The sequence below is a fragment of the Thunnus albacares genome, chromosome 18 (genome assembly GCF_914725855.1).
Source record: "Thunnus albacares chromosome 18, fThuAlb1.1, whole genome shotgun sequence".
NCBI classification, from domain to species: domain Eukaryota; kingdom Metazoa; phylum Chordata; class Actinopteri; order Scombriformes; family Scombridae; genus Thunnus; species Thunnus albacares.
The window spans coordinates 11,062,579-11,081,999 of NC_058123.1; the positions used below are offsets into that span (position 1 = coordinate 11,062,579).

The following is a 19,421-nucleotide window of genomic DNA, read 5'->3' on the forward strand; positions in this document are numbered from 1 at the left end:
CGTTCTGATGCTGTGGCCTTATTACAAGTTGGGTGGCTAGTTGTTAGCCCAAGGCCTCCTCTTCCTTGCTGAACATGTCCCACAATGTCCGCATGTCTGAGAGCTGCTGTTGCCTCCTCCACTGCTTTGGCTGGTCTCCATTTGTGTCCAGATGCCAAGGCCAGTATGTTGTTGCCCACCTAAATCTCATTCAATGTCATCTGAAGTCTTGCTTTTGCACACCTGAACTCCTCCATGAGACTGGTGAAGGGCAGCTTGAGGACATCATCTCCTATGCCTATGGTGGTAAGGTATCATGGAACTCTGAGCCATTTCTTGATGCATCCAGTGATTCCTCTTTCCAGTTTCTCCACTGTTGAGATCGGGGTAGAAGCCCAAACTGCAAACACCAGCTCTTTAATCTTCCAGGCAGTTGGGTATTGTTGATGGTCTGTAGGTCACTGCTGATCTCCCTCCACAGTTGTTGCACCTGGTCTTTGTCCTTCAGGCTTGCATCATCACCTTCCAAGGCTTTTGACAGGCTGCTTGGATACTGTTGGGATTGGGTCATCTACGATGAAAACTTTTAGGTCAGAGAGCACTCCCTTGACAATTGAGATGCTGTGTGACTTGGATAGTTTTATTTTCATACAGGCCCCGCTGAGGTTTTCCTCCAGTTTTCCGAGTGGTCTCCTGGTGCACGGAGCGGTGGTGGTCAGAGTTGTAATGTTGTCCCTCCTCTGAGAGGAGGAAGGCACAGACCAGAGTCAAGCAACTGTATACCCACAATGCAATTTGAGGCTTGGATTATGATCTCCATTGCCATTGTGAATGCGAGGCTTGAGATAGTGCATCCCGCCATGTTGCCTACTTCCAGGCACTGCCAAGAGGTGGTAAACTCAGAGGTGGTGTCCGGTATGTTGAAGAAGTTGAAGGCAGACCATAGGAGTTCATGGGGCACTGAACCAAAGGCATTGGCAAAGTCCAGAGGGACTACATGGAGGTCCCTTCGAGAAGTTCGAGAAGATTGATGTCGGTTTTTCCTTGAAGACCACACATTACCTATCGCTCTCCCCAGGCAGTTGCCCCCCCCCACCCCGTCAGGGACGCATCTGTGAACACCATGACATAGGAGGTCACTTGGTTCCAGCTTTTCAAATGGGACGATTTTCTGTTTTTTGTGTTATTAACTGTTGGTCAAACAAAACAAGTCTTTCAATATGTCATCTTTGGCTCTGCACTTCCAACATTTTACCGAGAAAAGATTAATCAAATAATCAGTAGATTATCTGATAATCAAAATAACTGTTAGTTTCAGCTCTTTAATTCGTTATATCCAATGGATATTGTGCTTGGCTGGCATGTAGTATGAAAGATGGATATTGGGCAGATTTGGTTCAGGATTGATTTGATCTGGAAGGTTCACAACAGCCTTTTCACCCCTTTCATCCATCATGGCAGGTTACTAGTGCCATATACTGCTGCCACATTAGTTTCAGCATCTTCCTCCAAAAATAAAGATTCTTTACCACACTACATATCTCCATGTACAACATTAAAAATATGGATCCCTATCAGAAGTGCTGCTGCAGGCACCAGCCAGATGGATGCATCACAAAGGAGGATTTCAGGACTAACACTGTTGAACCAGCTGATGGAGCAGCCAAGAAGACAAACATTTAAATGGCACACCAACCGTGTACTGGAGCTGATTTGTAAACACAGACAAGGAATGAAAACCTGAGCAACATGTGAACAGCAACATGTCTGTTTATTCAATCACATTATTAAAAACACTAAGGCTGCATAATATAAGACACTGCAGTGACAGTGAAACACAACCATAAATTAAAATGTACAAATTAGACTGTCATTATTTTTTAACAAGAAGAGAGAGACTGTGTAAACATTAGTGCCATGGATATGCTCTCATTAGCTTTTTATTCATTTATATCATGCCGTTGAAAAGCATGTGAATTAAGATCAAGAATGAACTAGTTTAATGCCTGAGAGATTATTTAATAGTTCTCTCTTCAGCAGTTGGCCTTTTACATTGCCATTGATGCAAATAGGGGGGCTAGGAAATTACTGTACCATGCGATATTTACAATATGCATTCAGATAAATAATGTAGCAAATTCTGAAGTCATTTACAAAAATGATTTTTAGGATTAAAAAAAATTACTTAAAAGACTATCAAAAACTGTCAGTGAAATGAATATACACAACATTTAATTCTACAGCTTTGACACAACAACAAAAACAAAAAAGGAGTGCTAATGTAGCAGAATCTAGTAGGATTCCCTTTAAATGTTTGTTAAATTACATAAAAATATATCATTTATGCTGTGCACACAAAAAGTGGTTTAACACTGAACAATGACATCACAGACTAATGCGAAATGAATGAATTTGAAACAACACTGTGGAAATTATTATACTCAACCGAGTGAGGAACACACATGCAGAATTTTAGTACAAATACTGATGTTACGAAATGTACAGTGTGCAAACCAATAAATGTATTAAAGTAAATGTGTCATTAGTGTTGATTATGACTAGTTTCCCATTAAGTCAAGACACAAATTAAGTATTTAGAGTGTTTTAAACTGTTCAAAAAGAAAAACATGAACATTTGGGTTAGTGATGTGAAGTGCTGCACTGCAGTTAGTCTACATTCACTTCCACAGATTCCCTGAAGGAGAGACCTAGTACATTACTAGTCCTCAGAGGCTTAGGAGGCCACTAAAATACCTTTTTCCCCTCTCAATTCATCCACATGCATTTATACTGTTACTGCTCAAAATGTTCATAAAGAGCTTCATAAATTTGAGTGCATACTATAATAGACTCCTCACTAAGGCAGCACTTTAATTGTCAGGACACACTTCATTATAGCTGGAGAAATCCATTTCCAAAGAGCCTAACAGGAGAATTTGAAATACATCAGTAGTACAGTCATTTGGCGACAAGCTCTGTAGTTTCACAATTTCCTGTTTTGGATTATAGTGTTCAGCAGCAGCGTGAGGCAAACTGAAGCACTGCAGAGCTCTCTTGACTGCCAGCTGTACAAGGTAGATTGAATTACAGCGGCACCATCACAGTTTTAAACCAAGTTGTAGACTTCCAGGTTTTCCTGCAAGATGTGGTCCTTCACCGCACGGAAAACGAATCGAATGTTGTCTGTGTCTGTGGCACAGGTGAAGTGGTAATAGATTAATTTTTTCATGTTTGGATTGAGACTCACAAACATATTTAAGATGAACTCTTTCCCTGCTTTGACATCCTGCTGGGGACCTGGAGGAAAGAGAAAACAGTAAATGAGTCATTTTAGTAGTTCATAAAAGTTCAAGAATATAAAAGACGCTAGCACTCTAAAATCAAATTATTTCAGAGCATTAAAGTGCAACTAGCACAAAGAAAAAACCCAATCTTCCTCTTACAAATGAAAAGTTAAATTCATAAGCAACAAAATGTTCCAGCGTTAGCTAACTTTATACATACTGCTCTATAACTGACATTACAGAGTCAGTTTGATGACTACTTGTGCACTATTACACTATATTTCAGCATTTACTATTATGAATAATTGTCACTTGTGACTACTTGTGGCCAAACATGGTAATTACAGGACAACAGCACATTGAATTTCCTCTCATTTCCCAAGATTTTCTAACGTCAGGTGTTTAAATGACATCATCGTTAGGCAACCTGACAGGGAGTAAAATGGGACCATGAGCAGAAAACAACTAACATGTCTCAATGTTTTTGCAAGGAATAAACAGTTTCCTCTCACCATCATATTCAGGGAAGTAGTCGACCAAATGTGAATACATGATTTTTTCCTCCAGTAAGTCTATCTTGTTGAGGAACAAGATGACTGAGGACTGCTCGAACCACTTGTAGGTTATGATGGTCCGGAACAAGGCCATGCTTTCCTCCATTCGATTCTTTAAAAGACATATGACATACACGTCTAAGTATGTGTAGAAATATGAATTCAAACATAGTGTTAGACAGCCGTACTTCAGCAGTGATTTTTTGTGTGAGTAAATTCAATTGGCTGTAATCTCATCAGGTGAACAAGCCTCTGTGAGCACAGAGGGGGGCGGAGCATTCTTGAGGGGCCCTTCTGATAAAGTCATTTTAAAATTCACAACTGTAAAACAGCTGATATATCCTATCCTCTTCTATCCTATCCTAACCATAAACACAAACTGTCACTTATTGAGCCAAGCAAGCCTATGTTTAAGAATACATACAGTGAAGACACTTTGTCAGACAAGCTTGTTCTGAGGAGCAAAAAAAGAAAACCAGCTGCCAGTCACGTTCAAATGTTTCAGCAATGAGGACAGCACACAGCGCTCTACGTGCATCGATTGACGAACCGTTCAGCGCCACTGCCGATAGATTGCGACAGGCCAGGTGCACTGTCTCAATGCCATGTCTTTCTTACACGGCAGTAACAAACATAAAATAGACGCAGCGGTCTACAACACTACACGGCCTATTTAAATACAAGGCTCATTCTCAAACCACACACAGTCTACAGGTGACTGAACCACTTATAAATGCAAAACTGGGGAAGATCCTCCTTATTCAAAGCCTCAGTGGGCCTGTCAGTCCCACTACAAGATCCAGTATATTATAGAACTTCTTCCGTGGATGAATCTACAGATGCGGAGTACTGACACATGATGCAGCCGGTTTAATTTTCCCCGGCCCCGGTGAGAGGCAGGCTAGGGGAGACTGCGGCAGGTAGAGGTGGTGGCGGAGCCACAGCTGCAGGCTGCCTGCATGGCTGCCTTAAATTAACAACAGCAAGGCTATTTGATTTATTTTATTGTAGTAGCCTATATGCTCAGTTCAGGGGGGTCAACGTGCAATACAATGGCAGAAACCCTGCAAGTTAGTCTATGTTCTTAACACAACACTGTCAAAATGCAGTGCAGTGCAGTGCAGCACCTAATATACACTCTCCCACCCTCCCGGGTCAGCTACAGCCTCAGATAAGAATCCCATTCTGTGAAAAACACCGAGGGTATTCGTGCTAGAAGTAACAGTAGCTGTATTATCCGTTCCATCATCATGTGTTAAAAGGACACGCAAGATGAGAAGCAAGATGTAAGAAGAGAACAGGATGCAGTTAAAGTTTACTTTCACTCTCTCACTCCTTGCATTTTAATGCACCCAATTTTTACTTTCTCTATTATACCTCCCAGCTAAAAAAGACACATCAACAAGATTGTTAACTTGACAGTGTGCGACAACATGATGCATTTACAGATACACAGGCTGCTAACTTTTAAAACTCCCGGCAGCCAAATAGAGTGGTGGGTCCAGATTAAGGGGGTATATTGAGGGGATGGACTGAACGACAATATAGGCCACAGTAACCCCGCCGGTGCTGTTTGCTGCATAGGACGAGAATCCCTTGGCAGTGGTGGGGTCTCGTCTCTGCTATGCAGAAGACACAGACTCTGAGTCTGACTTTTTTTTTTTCCAAGACACACGAACAAACTTTATTTAAAATATTCATCTAAACAACAAAAATGCACATTCAGTCAGGTAGAAAAGACAGAGAACCATGAGCTGCCCCCTCATCCCTTTGTGAGCCCCTTTCTTCCCCATCTGCAAACTATTGTGCAAAAAACTAAAAAGATATATATAGAGATTAGCTTGTAATTGTTACACATTATTTCTCACCTCATTGGCCGACTCAATGAGGACCTGATCGTACTCGCTGAGCGCCACCAGGAACATGATGGAGGTCACATTCTCAAAACAGTGAATCCACTTCCTCCTCTCTGAACGCTGGCCACCCACATCCACCATCCTACAGCCACAGGTTTAAGACATCATTAAAAACAAGTTATCATATTACCCATCCACAGACAGTTATAGTACTTAGGGCTTTGGTGATAATGTCAATTTTAAAAAAACAAAACAATATCGATTATGTGACCCTCAATATTTTGAAGATGACTATTTTGGAAGATTTTTTACACACAATACATTTTTGAGAATGATCATTGATAGTGTGGACTGGATGAATAAGCAGAGCAGAGAAATAACTTCATATGGTTGTATTAATTAACTGTGCTGCAGCATTTGAAGACCACGTAAAGACATTTAGCCTCTATCACAAGTTTACATTACATTACTCCCTGTGTAACAGACAATCAATAATTTACTTAATTATAAGCAGTAAACTGAGATTTCAGACAATAATCGTCATAATTTTACATTATCACAGACAGGTGTAGAAGCACAGCTGTAATTTTGCATCTAATATGGAGCATTGTATTGTGGGATTGTTAGCAGAAAGTAATGTACATGCCATGGACACTGCTTTTTATGTTCCTTTGTGGAATTTCTGACAGCACTCTCTTTGGATAAATCTATGCTATAGATGTATTAAGAGAGCTGGATAAGGCGCCACCACTCAACCTTGCTGCCAATTTGTCCCAGTGACCACTCGTGGTATTGCAGCAAAAAAATTCCCTGTGGTCCAAAAAGCCTTTTTTCCACAGACCACCAATATAAAAGAGACATCAGTAAAACTGTTGACAGGACACCTTGAACTGTCAACAGTTTTATAGACAAGGTAAATGATTACTCTTTGCGTTATCTATTTTTAATCCATAAAGGTTTCATATTTGTGAAACTTTCCCAGGGCCTAGAAAAGGGATGTTAAAGGTTGTTACGTCATCCCAATGTAAAGTCTATGTGCCGAGTGGGAATAAACTGACAGGGCTAGCAGGACAAATAACGAATAACAAATCTGGAAGCTAGAAAAAGTTTTTGGGTTATGTGTCAGGTAGGCAATTTTCATTTGAATGAACAGGCGCCATCTTTGAGTCCAGTATCCAGTTCCTGTAATACAGCCATGATTTACACACTCAGAATTCACAGGAACACAGCGAGCACAGCAGGGCTTCAAGCTGAATGCTAATTTCAGCATGCTTATATGCTCACATGCTAATATGATCACAATAACAATGCTGTTGTGTATAATTTTAGCATGCAAACATTTGCTCATTAGCACTAAACGCAAAGCAGAGTTTAGGCTGCTGAGAATCTTATTTGTTTTTTGTTCAGTATGTAGGTAGAAACCAACATGTTGGACAAATTACAGTTTTGACGTGATGATGGCGCCCGATGAAAAGTTAAGGATCATTAAGGATTATCAAAGCGATTACAATTCATCCTGAGGGGGACCTAATATTTCACAAACACCACAAATGTGAACCTTGAGGTGGCACCAGAGAATAAGTCAGGGGATCACCAAAGTCAAGGCTTTGTCATTGGGAACCTGAATGGCTGTTCAAAATTTTGTGCCAATCTAGTCGATGTTGAGATATTTCACAAGTGAGAAATTTGACCTCCTGGTAGCGCTAGAGGAAAAGTCAAGGGGACACTAAAGTCACCAGAATTCATCCTCTGGGCAACATGAACATCAGAAAATTTCATGACAATCCATCCAATAGTTAGTAGATATTTGAGTGTGGACCAAAGTGACGGACCAACTGAAACACCAACACTACCATCTGCTTACAATTTACTTGACCCACAATATACCTTGATTTCTTAGCTCACTAGGTTAACCAATTGAATTTCCAGAATACATATCATGATAAATAAATCAATATCATGATATAAAACTATGTATAGGATGACATTAGAGTTTATCTATTGTATGTTGGCCCCCCCTACTCCAGAGCACTTTTTCACTGTTTATGTTCTCAGCTGCAATCGAGACACATCATAAACATCATAAAACATAAAAACAACATAAAACACTCACCTGAACACCACATTCTCCAGGTCAAAGGGGTACTCGATAATACCTGTTGTGGGCACCCTGACCCTCAGCACATCCTGCTGGGTTGGCAGGTAAGCAGTATCAGAGATTCGGTCCAAGTCATTCAGGTAGCTATTGATACAAGAAGACAAAGCACATTTAAAAAATGGAAACAATTTAATTAGTATTTCTTTGCTTTTATTACTGTAAGCTTTTGTCAACAACCATAAATGGAATAAACACTGAACTTGACCCTACTGAATGCAATAAACAGACAACTGGCGGATGAAACAGTGGAAACTATTTGGCAGTGTCTGAGGAGTTATTTGTCTCTGTTTACACTCACTATTTGGCCGAGTCTGAGAGCTGGTATTCCCTCTTCCGATTGTAACATTCCTGAATCCCCGGATCACTCCACAGGCTCTTGATGGCATCCACGTAAGGGTTTGTTAATGTTGTGATCTTCTCCACATCAACCTCGTTGATAATACTGGCATTGGCCTGAACAACAGAGAGGCACATTGAAATGAAGACATACCCAAACACTTTCAGAAACAAAAACAAATAAGGATTTATAAGTACATGATCATGTATTTGTTCTTGTGCATCTCTATTGTGATGGTATGAAAGATTAAACTTAGCTCAGATGATAGAGAATAACATTTCACTGTCACTGGGTTTACCAAGTGTGCACTTCCCATTACAGATGTGTAGTTTGATTAGTCAGGGAAAATACCAGTATACTAATCTACAATACAGCGACATTACCCTTACAGTGTGCAATAATTACTTCAGCTAACACCAAGTGCCATATCTTTTTATTCAGACCTCAGTACCAGTCAACAAAGTGGTTGTAGGTTTGTTTCAGTGTGAAACCCTGTTTCCGACGTCAGAGAGGAGGTTTGTATAATCTACCTCTGACAATTCTTTTAACTTTCCGTAACAGACAATTCATCAATCAACCCCACTTTACAGAGCATTTTTGCCAGGTGTATGGAGGTGTGAAAATAAAGCCATCAAGTGTGGTTATTTGGAACAAGTATAAACACTTTTGCCTTTAAAGGATGTGGCTGGAGATTTTCCATATTTTTCCTATTGTCACAAATCTCATGTGCAGAGCCAAACCAACAACCCTACTTACAAGTATTGTGTGTGTATCCAAAGCCTGATATATCTTATTCTTCTTAGACCTGTTGTTCTCCAAAAACTATTAAAAACACATCAATGAGACACACCGCTGCACTGGGTGACCCATTATCTTGCCACGAAGACTTTGTGTGTGGTAGTTGTTTAGAAATACAGTGACCACTTTTTAAATCTCCGGAGAGCAGTTCTGTGTATCTTGTGCTGCATATTATAAACCTCTTGACTTTGTGCTACACTGTAAAATTTCCAATGAATTTCAGTACAAAGTCAAGAGGTGTGACGTATCAGAACAAGCTAGTGAAGCTCTGTAAACGGAAACGCATTCCCACGTATGCACAGTGGTGTCTGTTGTACATGGAACTACTCTCTGGAGACTGAAATTGTGATTATTAGTCTTTGGAGCTGTTTCTAAACAAAGTAACAACCAAACTTTTGGTGGCAAAGGAACATGTCGCCAAAGTGCAATAATGTGGCTCATTGACATGTTTTTAATATTTTTTAGACAACAACGGAGGTCTATGGCACAGAGGAATAAGATATATCAGGCTTTGAATAAACACACAAAACTTGTAAGTAGGATCAATTCATTGTTGGTTTGGCTCTGCACATGAGAAAATTGTGAGGCCATACTCTTTTAACACGGTCAAGACAGCATATCAGACGACCTATTCCGTTTCAAGCATACTGAACTATTAACAGTAAGGGTGACCCTTATGTCTTCAAACAGGATATGATTCAGTATCTGATTTGTACCAACAATCTAACCAAACTTCACCAGCAACAAGTACATAATTGTGACAAACTGCAACCTTTTTTGGTTAAACCAAATACAAGCAATGTGGAAGTGGAGAGTCTGCTTTCATACCAAGTGAACAGATGTCATGTTCTGAGACAAGCCAACAGACTAAAGTTAGGCTGTCTACACAAGACCACCAGCAGAATTGCTTTTCACCCATTTGAGCTTTGTTTGCCTTTGATGAGAGATGATAAGAAGTGATACCAAACCTTGCAGCAGTGCCTTAGTCAATGAAAGATCAAATGGTCTGAACTTTAACCCCATTCACACATAGCTTCTAAAGAACATTCAGTCTCATTGAAGCTCACCAAATATCTTAAAGATTAAGTCTAACAATATTTTTCTTATTCTCAACTATTCCAATGAAAAACCAACAATGAATTGATCCTACCAACAAGTATTGTTTGTGTTGCCTCTCACAGTATATCATTTATTCCTCTGTGCCACAGAGCTCAATTGTTGTGCAAAAACTATTAAAAACACATCACTGAGCCACATTGTTGCACTGGGTTATGTGTTAATTCTTTACAATGAATGTTGGCACTGTCGTTTATTTCCCACATACACCGTCCTGCTGCTGAAAATATTCACTAATGCACCAAATCCACACCTGCAAATAGTTAAGAAGTTCACGATTTACTTCTGATTGAGTAACATTTGTTGAGAACTACAGTGCCCAGCTGTTTAAGGAAATTGGTTTAAATAAAGTATTTGTGACCTGTTTATTAAAATTTACCTCATCAGTTGAAACAAATGGGCTTGAGGCTGAGTGCCACAGGCAGGCTAGGGGGAGTTGGAAAGTACTGAGAGACAGCTGGTTTTGGTCTTTTCATAGGATTTTTGTTGACAATGACATAAATATAAAATATTGCCAGCCTTGTTCTTTAAACACAAACAAAGTAAACACAGCTGCAACAATTAGTCAATTCAATGCTTAGTTGTCAACTATAAATTAATCAACAAGTTTGATAATTGATTCATCATGTGTTTAATTTCTTTAAGAAAAAAAGTCTAAATTCTCTGATTCCAGCTTCTCAAATGTGAAACTTTTCTGGTTTCTTTAGTCCCCTATGACAGGAAACTGAATATCTTCGGGGGCCAAACAACTAACTGATTACTCAAGAAAATAATCGACAGATTAATCGATAATGAAAATAAACATTAGTTGCAGCCCTAAAAGAATTTAAAAGTAACTGTGTATAAGCTTTTGTTGTATGGCAATAATTCTACACCAACTCATCAGCAAAGCTCACTGATTATCATGTGTAGACTTGCTAAAATGTATACTTCACATAAATTAATCACACCAAAAGCTGAGATTGATGTGGATTTGTTACAAAAACTATGGTCATAGAATTTCCACCCAAGAGATTTCTCAATCAGGACTCCAACCAGCGTCAGTCTAAGAGTGTAAGACACTGGCAGCCCTGTTCATTTTAGTAAACTGACAGAGGATGTAGCAACGATCTGTTGCACACAACATCTACAGAGACAACTTTCACCTTTCACCCTGATATTCAACATCAGCTATTATTTCAGTGCGTCGAGTGTTTTTTCCTCTCATATGCATTCATAGATTCAACGAGCTAAATAAGGAAGTACAAAGGGTGCTTAGTGTTCCGGGTAATGCCTTGTTATGATCATTTCTTCTGGCTTTGTAAAGTGATGTCCTTTGACTTCTTGGAATCTCTATCTTGCCATTACTGCCCTACTTTGTATTTGATTAATAATACATATTTCCCTGACTGCACATCAGTTATGGACTCATGGCGCAATCGTTCAGCCAGAAAACACTTGGATTAACCTGCACAAGCTGTTTGTGTTTTTATGGTCATTTATGGGTGAACTATTACTTTACATCTGTTTACTCTCAATTGCTGCTGCCTGGGACTTTAGTATCATCACGAGGCAGGAGTAACTGCATTATGAAACCTACTCCACAGCCTTATTGTACAAGGTGTTGTTGCAGATATACTGCAATTGTCATTTTATTAAGGGCCAGTTATCTTTGATGTTGTAATTGTCCCCACTTCAATCAATGATAAAAGGGGAGACTGTGACTGTGGTGAATTCCAGTGTAATGAAAGACATCTGTAAACACTGTAAACGGGTTTAACTAGTTTATTACAACACTGTAAAATCTAATGAAACCGATACTATCCAAAGAGCTGTACCACGATCGTACAATGTGAGTGAAACTGCAGCCAGATGTTGTATGTGTGTACAAAACACCAAGTGAAGTTTATGTTCAGTCACTTTTTCACATTTCTGGGGGCAGATATACCCTTCAAATGCCTTTTCCTTTTCATGCATCTTTTAAAATTGATTTCATGGCTCCTGCTTCATCGCTTTCATGCTTCCACTCTTCTCTTTGGTGAAATGATGGGACACATTTAAAGGTGTAGTGTGTAAGATTTAGGGGCATCTAGTGGTGAGGTTGCAGATTGCGACCAACTGAATACCCCTCCCTGTCCCCTTCCCCTTCCAAGAGTGTAGGAGAACCTACGGTCGCCATGAAGCTTGCGAAAAACATGGAAGGCCCTCTCTAGAGCCAGTGTTCGGTTTGTCCGTTCTAGGCTACTGTAGAAATTAGGGATGTCAACAGTTAACCATTAATTGGTTAACTGCAGAGAATATTTTTGACCAGTTACGCATGTTGGTCTATAGGTTAATTTGCATACACACTCCACTAACAGCTAGACAGTTACGTGTTCACAACATCAGATCCTCTTTTTGCATGGAGAAAGTACCAGTGTAACATCGGCTTCTACACGGACTGTTGCATTATGGGTTGTTTGTAGCATTAATGTTGCTAGGCTAGCGAGTGTCTTAAAGTCTGTTTACAGTAAGTGTGTTAGAGTCAGCCAGCACTTAAAGTGTTTCGTTAGTCCAGTTTAACATACAGGAGTTTCTGAAGACTCATGTAATATGTTTTTCTGACACGGATGAAATAAATTCATGACAAATGAAAACAAGTCCAAAGTGTCTTCTGACGTCTCTCCTGCAGAAACAGAATATGTCAAGCTGCCAAATAACAGATGATAAGGATCTCAAAAAGATAAACAGGCAGTCTTATAAATACCAACATGTTTTTTTATCACTTCCCAGAACCTGGAACCCAGGAGAGTGTGAGTATGTAACTATACTATGATGTAAGTTATATTTAGAAAGTAACGTTATTTATCTTATAATCAAGGTCGTATAATTATTTATATTTGTATCTCGAGATCGAGTACGTTATGCCATCTAGAGCCACTGTGATTAAACATATATTAAAAACACTTTGAGGAGAAGAAGGATGTTAGCTCTGAACACCAACTGCTGGACAGCTCTCACAAACGAAAGCTACATCACAACTTTTCTTACAAAATTAACCGGTTAGTTACCAGTTAATGGGTGTCGGTCTGTCGAAAGCAAAATTACCTGAAACTGACATCCCTAGTGGAAATATGGCGGTGCAACATGGCAAGCTCCATGGAGGGGGAACCACTCCTTATGTAGATATAAAGGGTTCCTTCTAAGGTACGGAAAACACAACAATTCTTATTTTCAGGTGATTATACACTAATTAAAATGTATTTATGAATATTATATTCCATTTCTGCCAAGTCCGTTCAGCTAGTCGCCACTAAATTCTACACACAGCACTTTTAAAGGGATCCTTATAAACTGCTGTGCCAGCCTCAAATTTTCTTTTTTTCTCCCTTTTGTTTCTGCATTATCTGCTCTCCTCAAATCAATCAGAAAAATCTAAGCAACTTTCTAATAGCGTGTTGTAGGCACATTAGCTTCTTAACTTCTGTGACCTAATAACTGCACCATCAATGGCAAACGTGCTGTTATCCTGTGAGCTTCCACAGAACTTTACCTTCACCGGTGACAAGAAAAGAATCATGCTGAGTCAGACTTGGTTAATGCTGCCAAAGGTCCATTACAGCCACATGACCCCCCCCTCCCCCCCCCCATCACAGGACACAGGAAGTGGACTGGTCTCGCCTGGGTTTCATCTCTACCTAGAACTTAAGTGTATGTACCGTGGTTGTGTGAGCCACCACATCCGTGTGATTAATAAGCTCCTGCCGCTTGTATGACAGAGACATACTCCTGCGTGATTAATGGGGAATTCTCTGTTACGGTTCCTCTTTTGTCTCTTACTTGTGTTTGCCTCAAGAGAGTGCCTGTCTTTACATGTCTGCAGAGTAACATCATGAGTACTTTCCAAAAGACAGCCTGGTCTGTAAGTAGACCAGAACTCTCTAACAGCAGGATTGCAAAATATCACACTGTTGCAAATTACCAGAATACTTCACTGTAAATACACAGTAATACACACTGCAGGCGCTGTCAGTGTCACACTTTGGTGGGACAGTGTGTAGGAAAACCTTTGTCTCAATCTGTCTGTGAAGCAGAAAAGAAACTGTAATGTGGTCTACCTTGTTGTTTTCATACTTGTAGGGGATTTTCAGTATGTTCATGGCCTGGATCATGGCCTGCATGGCTGTGAAGATGTTCTGGTAGACCAGTCGTGTGAAACCTCTCTTGTCCTCATCAGAGTATCCACGGCCATGGATGATCCTCATCTGCTTGATGAAAGTGCTCTTCCCACTTTCACCAGTCCCTAACCACCAACAGAAACACACAATTAGTGTCCACATATACAGTATATCAACATAATTGATTAAGTGGGTGTTCTTCTATATTTTCAATTCATTAATTATCAATAAATCCTTCTAAAAGACCAAAACCAACGATGTGTTAGTCCGTCACTCAATATGACTTTCCTACCCTGTCTGTAGCACTCAGCCCCCGCACATTAGTTCTTACTGAAGATGTAAATCTTTAAAAATAGCTCACAAATATGTCGTGTAGCGTCATTTTTTTAAAACAGCTCAGTGACTTCCAAATACACCTGGGCACTGTAGTTTTTAGCATGTTACTCAAACAGGAGTAGATGCAGTCAAATATCACAATATATTTGACTAAATACCTTGACATCGATACTGCAACAATATTGTAGGGATGAATATAGGTGCTTTCACAAAATGTTTACACAACGAGACTTTTGATAAATAATCATCAGTTATATGGATATAATGACTAAGTGGGTAAAGGTAAATAATAGAACAGCTAGGACAGTCTGGTAAGTTCAGAAAATTACATCACTTTACTTTAATGCAGCCTTTAAAACCAGGACAAGACAACACTTATGCCATATCACGATATCATGATATCCAATATCTAAGACAATATCTAGTCTTATATCACAATATCAATATAATATCAATATACTGCCCAGCTCGAGTTGACATTTTTTGTGAAATGTCTGGACTATTGGAATGATTGAACTATTGGATAGATTTCCATGAAATATTTAACCCACATTCCCATTCCCCACAGGAGGATTTGTAATGCCTTTAATAATCCTCTGCATTTTCATTGAGCACTATCATCGGGTCCAAATTTCAATTTGTACTATACTTAATGACTAAATACCTACAAAACTTCTGAAAGTCCCACCAGCCTCAGCTGTCATTTAGTTTCATGCTGATAAGCAAATGTTTTCATGGTGAACATGTTAAACATTTTACCTGCTAAACATCAGCATTTTAGCACTGTCATTGCTAGCACGTTAGCATGTTAGCACATCAATGTTAGCCTTTAGCTCACAGTACCGCTGTACCTAAGTACAGCCGGACAGAGCTGCTAGTGTGGCTGAAGACTTTTAATCTCGTTGGACAACAATAGAGCTCTGTGGCACAGAGGAGTAAGCTTTATCAGGCATTCTCTACACAGACAATGCTTGTTAATAAGATCAATTCATTGTTAGTTTTGATCACTTCATGGAATTCGTTGACAATATGAGAAATACAGAATATTATCAGTCTTTTCCTGAAACTCTGTCTGTTGTCTATGTTAACAAAAGCAGAAGCAGCAACTTGTGTCTGTGTTGAATATGTAATACTTTCACTCTTATGTAATCTTGGCCTTACTGTTGTTACCATAGGCTGGGCTTGGGCGTTATAGGTCTTATGTTTACTCTTTAAAAACAGTATTTTATTATCTCACCAGTAAACGTTTATTTTTGATATCTTTGAAGTATCTGAACTAAAAGGAGCAGCTGCATTTCCCCTGTAGCTGTAACGACAGCATTTATTGGCAACAGATGGAGAGCTTAGTTTAGAGAGTAAAGTGAAAACAAAGTATGCTGCTTAGCATGTCATTTTGACATTTTTAAAGTTATGTACACTATTATAATCTTATACTTAAATCTAATATTATGCGCCACAGTTTACAATTTAAGACTTCTTCAAAGTATGCAGTCATTGTTTGCTGAGCAATGAAGCTACACATCTTTTGACTTTTGAACCTTAAAGGGCGGTTTATACATTCAGCATGAGTCAATCATTTTTGAAAGCAGAATAACCATAACCAACATGACTACTTTGAACCGTACATTTACTCACAGCGTTGTTGATGCATCTTTAGTGAAGTCACACAGGTAAAATGTGGCCTCCCAGATGATTCAACTATCATGTAATGCATTTATCTACCAGAACTAATGTGTGTCTAATCAATAGTTAGTTATAATCAATAGTGGAAACTAATTAAGTTCTTCATACTTCTACTCTTCTGCTTTGCAGGGAAAACTCCACTACTTTTATTTGACAGCTGTTGTTACTTTACAATTTAAAATTTTACAGAAAAAATATGTATGATTAGCATAAATTATGCTTTGTTACAGATGGAAATACCTGACAGTTCTGCAAGAGTATTTTTACTTGTGATACTTTCATTATAGCTAATAATACTTGTGTAACTTGTGTATGATTTTGATTGCAGGACTTAAAATTTTAATATTTTACATTGAGGTGTGTTACTTTAAATAAAGTAAATGATCTGAATCCTTCCTCAACTGCTGATTATAATATTTTTCTACAAACTGTGATGTTGGAGTTTTCTGTGCTGGTCTGTACTGTGATCAGTCTCAGCTGCAGCACTTTTACAGTGACACTTCTACAATACGTTAACTGGTTATATTCAACCTCAAACGGAAAATTACACACTCAGGGTCGATTAAGTAAAGGATCTTAACTTCTATACCTCTGAATATATTTGGGTTGTGGCTTGTTGGTCAGGAAAAAACGAGATATTTTAGGTTCCATCTTTTTTTCATATTATTTTTTCATATTTTCTGACATTTTATAGACCAAACAACTAATCGATTACTAGTCAATAATTAAAATAATCATTAGTTGCAGTCCTATACCTATCTTCTTTATACTTTAAGTACATTTTGCTAAAAATACCTCTGTATTTTTACTTTAGTGGGATTTTGAAAGGACTTTTATTTACTAGTGTATTCTTACATTGTTGTAAGTTGGTACTTAATTAAATAAAGGACCTGACTACTGTAACAATTGGTGATGGGTAGTTAAATCAAGTCATTCTCAAAGTTTTTCATGTCAAGGACCCCTAAACTGACACAATTTAGACCACGGGCCCCGATTAAATAAGATTTTATCCCAGGGTCCTCCATCAGATAAGATCTTTGCTTTTAGAAGATTAATTACAGAAAGTGTATGAAGCCCATAACCATAATAGTCATACATTGTGTCATTATAATCCTTATGGATGGAATTGTAGTCAAAATAAATTATTCCCCTTTTTGCTGGGGACCCCCTGGAGTCCCCTCATGGACCCCTGCGGGCCCCCCAACCCCACTTTAAGAATCACTGATTTAATCTATCTTACATCATATTTTATTTCAGTTTAACATGTAAAATACTGATTTGAAATAGCTGTGAAATGAATGTAGTGGAGTAAAAAGTGCAATGTTAACTTCTAAATTGTAGAGGAACAGAAGTATAAGTAGCAGAAAAATGGAAATATTTGAGAGAAAATGTCTCATAATTGTATTTAAAAATAGTACTTGATTAAATTTACTTAGTTACACTGTTCTACCTCTCATACAAATATTACATAAAAGGTTTTTGGTCCTTTACCAAGCAAAAGCAGCTTGTATTCCCGTCGGGCGTCCCTCTTGTCCCGGCGGAGCTGTCTCTCTATTTCATCGTTGATCCTGCGAGCCTCTTTGGCCTCAGGGCTGAGGCAGCAAGCGCCCACGGAGCTCAGAGTCATTTCTCCTGGATAACGCTTCACCTTCCAGGGCGCAGACACATACATGTTTATTACACAGGGAAGAAAAGCCTTACGTATCCTAAAGTCAATGATTAACTCCACAGAAAACCCTCATTCTCCTGCGCTTTTAACGAGGTTTGTCAAATGTAAATTTGAGGAAGTAAAGTCGTTATTCTCAAGGGTGTTTGCATTACCTTGTTCCTCTCCTGTGGACAGGAAATTAACTTTGTGCAATAAGTTAAAAACTGAAGAAGCGAGTCTTTACCCCTGGTAGCTAAGCTCCGGGCGTGGTGGGCTGAATATGGCGGAGTTTCACTTCATTGCGCTACAAAATGACACAAAAAACTTGGCAAAAGTAATTCTTCGTGGCAAGAAAATGATGCCCATGCCACCTTTACTGTTTGTCTTTACATGAAACTCTGTTATCCTCCTCTGCGCGCAGTTTTGCTCCGCTCCGTTCCCCTCTGTCCTGGGAAAAAAAACCAACACTGCACCATGTGACGGAGGGCTGTGCTCTGATGGGAAATCGTGTGGGCTTTCACTATTACATTATGGGAACTAATTTCCGGTGTTAACAAGGAAACTACGGATGCATGTGACGGAGCAACAGACTGACAGTTCACCTTCACTGAAAACCAATTACAACCAGTGTATAATACATATTATTCCCGGTGGTGGAAAGTAACTAAGTACATTTACTCAAGTACTGTACTTAAGTACAATTTTGAGGTACAGTATTTCCATTTTGTGCTACTTTATATTTCAACTCCACTACATTTCAGAGGGAAATATTGTACTTTCTACTCCACTATATTTATCTGACAGCTTTATTTACTTTTCAGATGAAGATTTGACACAATGTATAATATAACAAGCTTTTAAAATACAACATAATGTTAAAGATGAAACCAGTGGTTTCCAACCTTTTTGTTTTTTGACGTCTTACAAAAAGCAGTATGTAGTCGGGGTCATATTTCAGATGTCTATGACTTGTTGACAGCTCTACCAAATAGTGATTTTTCCCCTCTAAACTTCTCACATGGTTTCACTTCAATAAATGTTCAAAGTATCCAATATTTCATCAAAAATTAAAGTCCAAAAACTGAAAACAGATGGGTATGAGAACTTTGTTTTTTCTTCTTCCCTCTCCCATTAATCAACCCCTAAGATGTATCTTGTGACCCTTTGGAGGGGCTCGACCCCTAGGTTGTGAATCACTGGACTAAACTAGTTAACTGTAAATAAAGTAGTTCAAAATAGCTCCAAATCAAGCAGCTACTTACAGTAACAAGCTGCTCACACCCTGATGTTTCAGTATTAATAATCTAATGATGTCATTTATTACGTCATGCAGAGGGATGAAATGAGTACTTTTCCTTTAATACTTTAAGTACATTTTGCTGTTAATATACTTGAGTGGGATTTTATCATACAGAACATTTACTTGTAGTGGAGAATTTTGACATTGCTGTATTGGTACTTTTGCTTAAGTAAAGGATATGAGTACTTCTTCCACCACTGCTCATTCCTCTGTTGAAATAAACAACACACTTGGTG

The 19,421-nt window shown here is 38.8% G+C and overlaps 1 protein-coding gene across 2 annotated transcripts; it reads right to left on the reverse strand.

Annotated features, from left to right (window-relative positions):
- Window positions 1-1,731: 1,731 nt before the first annotated feature.
- On the reverse strand, window positions 1,732-18,333 carry LOC122968453 (guanine nucleotide-binding protein G(q) subunit alpha-like). 2 transcript variants are annotated; one of them, XM_044333694.1, is made up of 8 exons: window positions 18,130-18,333; window positions 17,729-17,885; window positions 14,159-14,343; window positions 8,130-8,284; window positions 7,787-7,915; window positions 5,686-5,815; window positions 3,776-3,929; window positions 1,732-3,276 (listed from the first exon to the last, which is right to left on the reverse strand). In XM_044333694.1, the coding sequence occupies exons 2-8, from the start codon at window positions 17,862-17,864 to the stop codon at window positions 3,086-3,088; spliced, it is 1,080 nt and encodes a 359-aa protein (XP_044189629.1). In that variant the 5' UTR covers window positions 17,865-17,885; window positions 18,130-18,333; the 3' UTR covers window positions 1,732-3,085. The 2 variants fall into 2 exon arrangements, with proteins under 2 accessions (XP_044189629.1, XP_044189628.1); XM_044333693.1 differs by having other exon boundaries at window positions 18,059-18,333.
- Between the last annotated feature and the right edge of the window lie 1,088 nt (window positions 18,334-19,421).

Coding starts and splice junctions, on each gene's coding strand:
- LOC122968453 (XM_044333694.1), bottom strand. CDS start 17,864: ATGACTCTGAGCTCCGTGGGCGCTTGCTGCCTCAGCCCTGAGGCCAAA. Junction 5,816..7,786: donor CTGGAGAATGTGGTGTTCAG/GTGAGTGTTTTA, acceptor CTGTGGCTGTAG/GATGGTGGATGTGGGTGGCC. Junction 3,930..5,685: donor TCATTGAGTCGGCCAATGAG/GTGAGAAATAAT, acceptor TGTCTTTTAAAG/AATCGAATGGAGGAAAGCAT.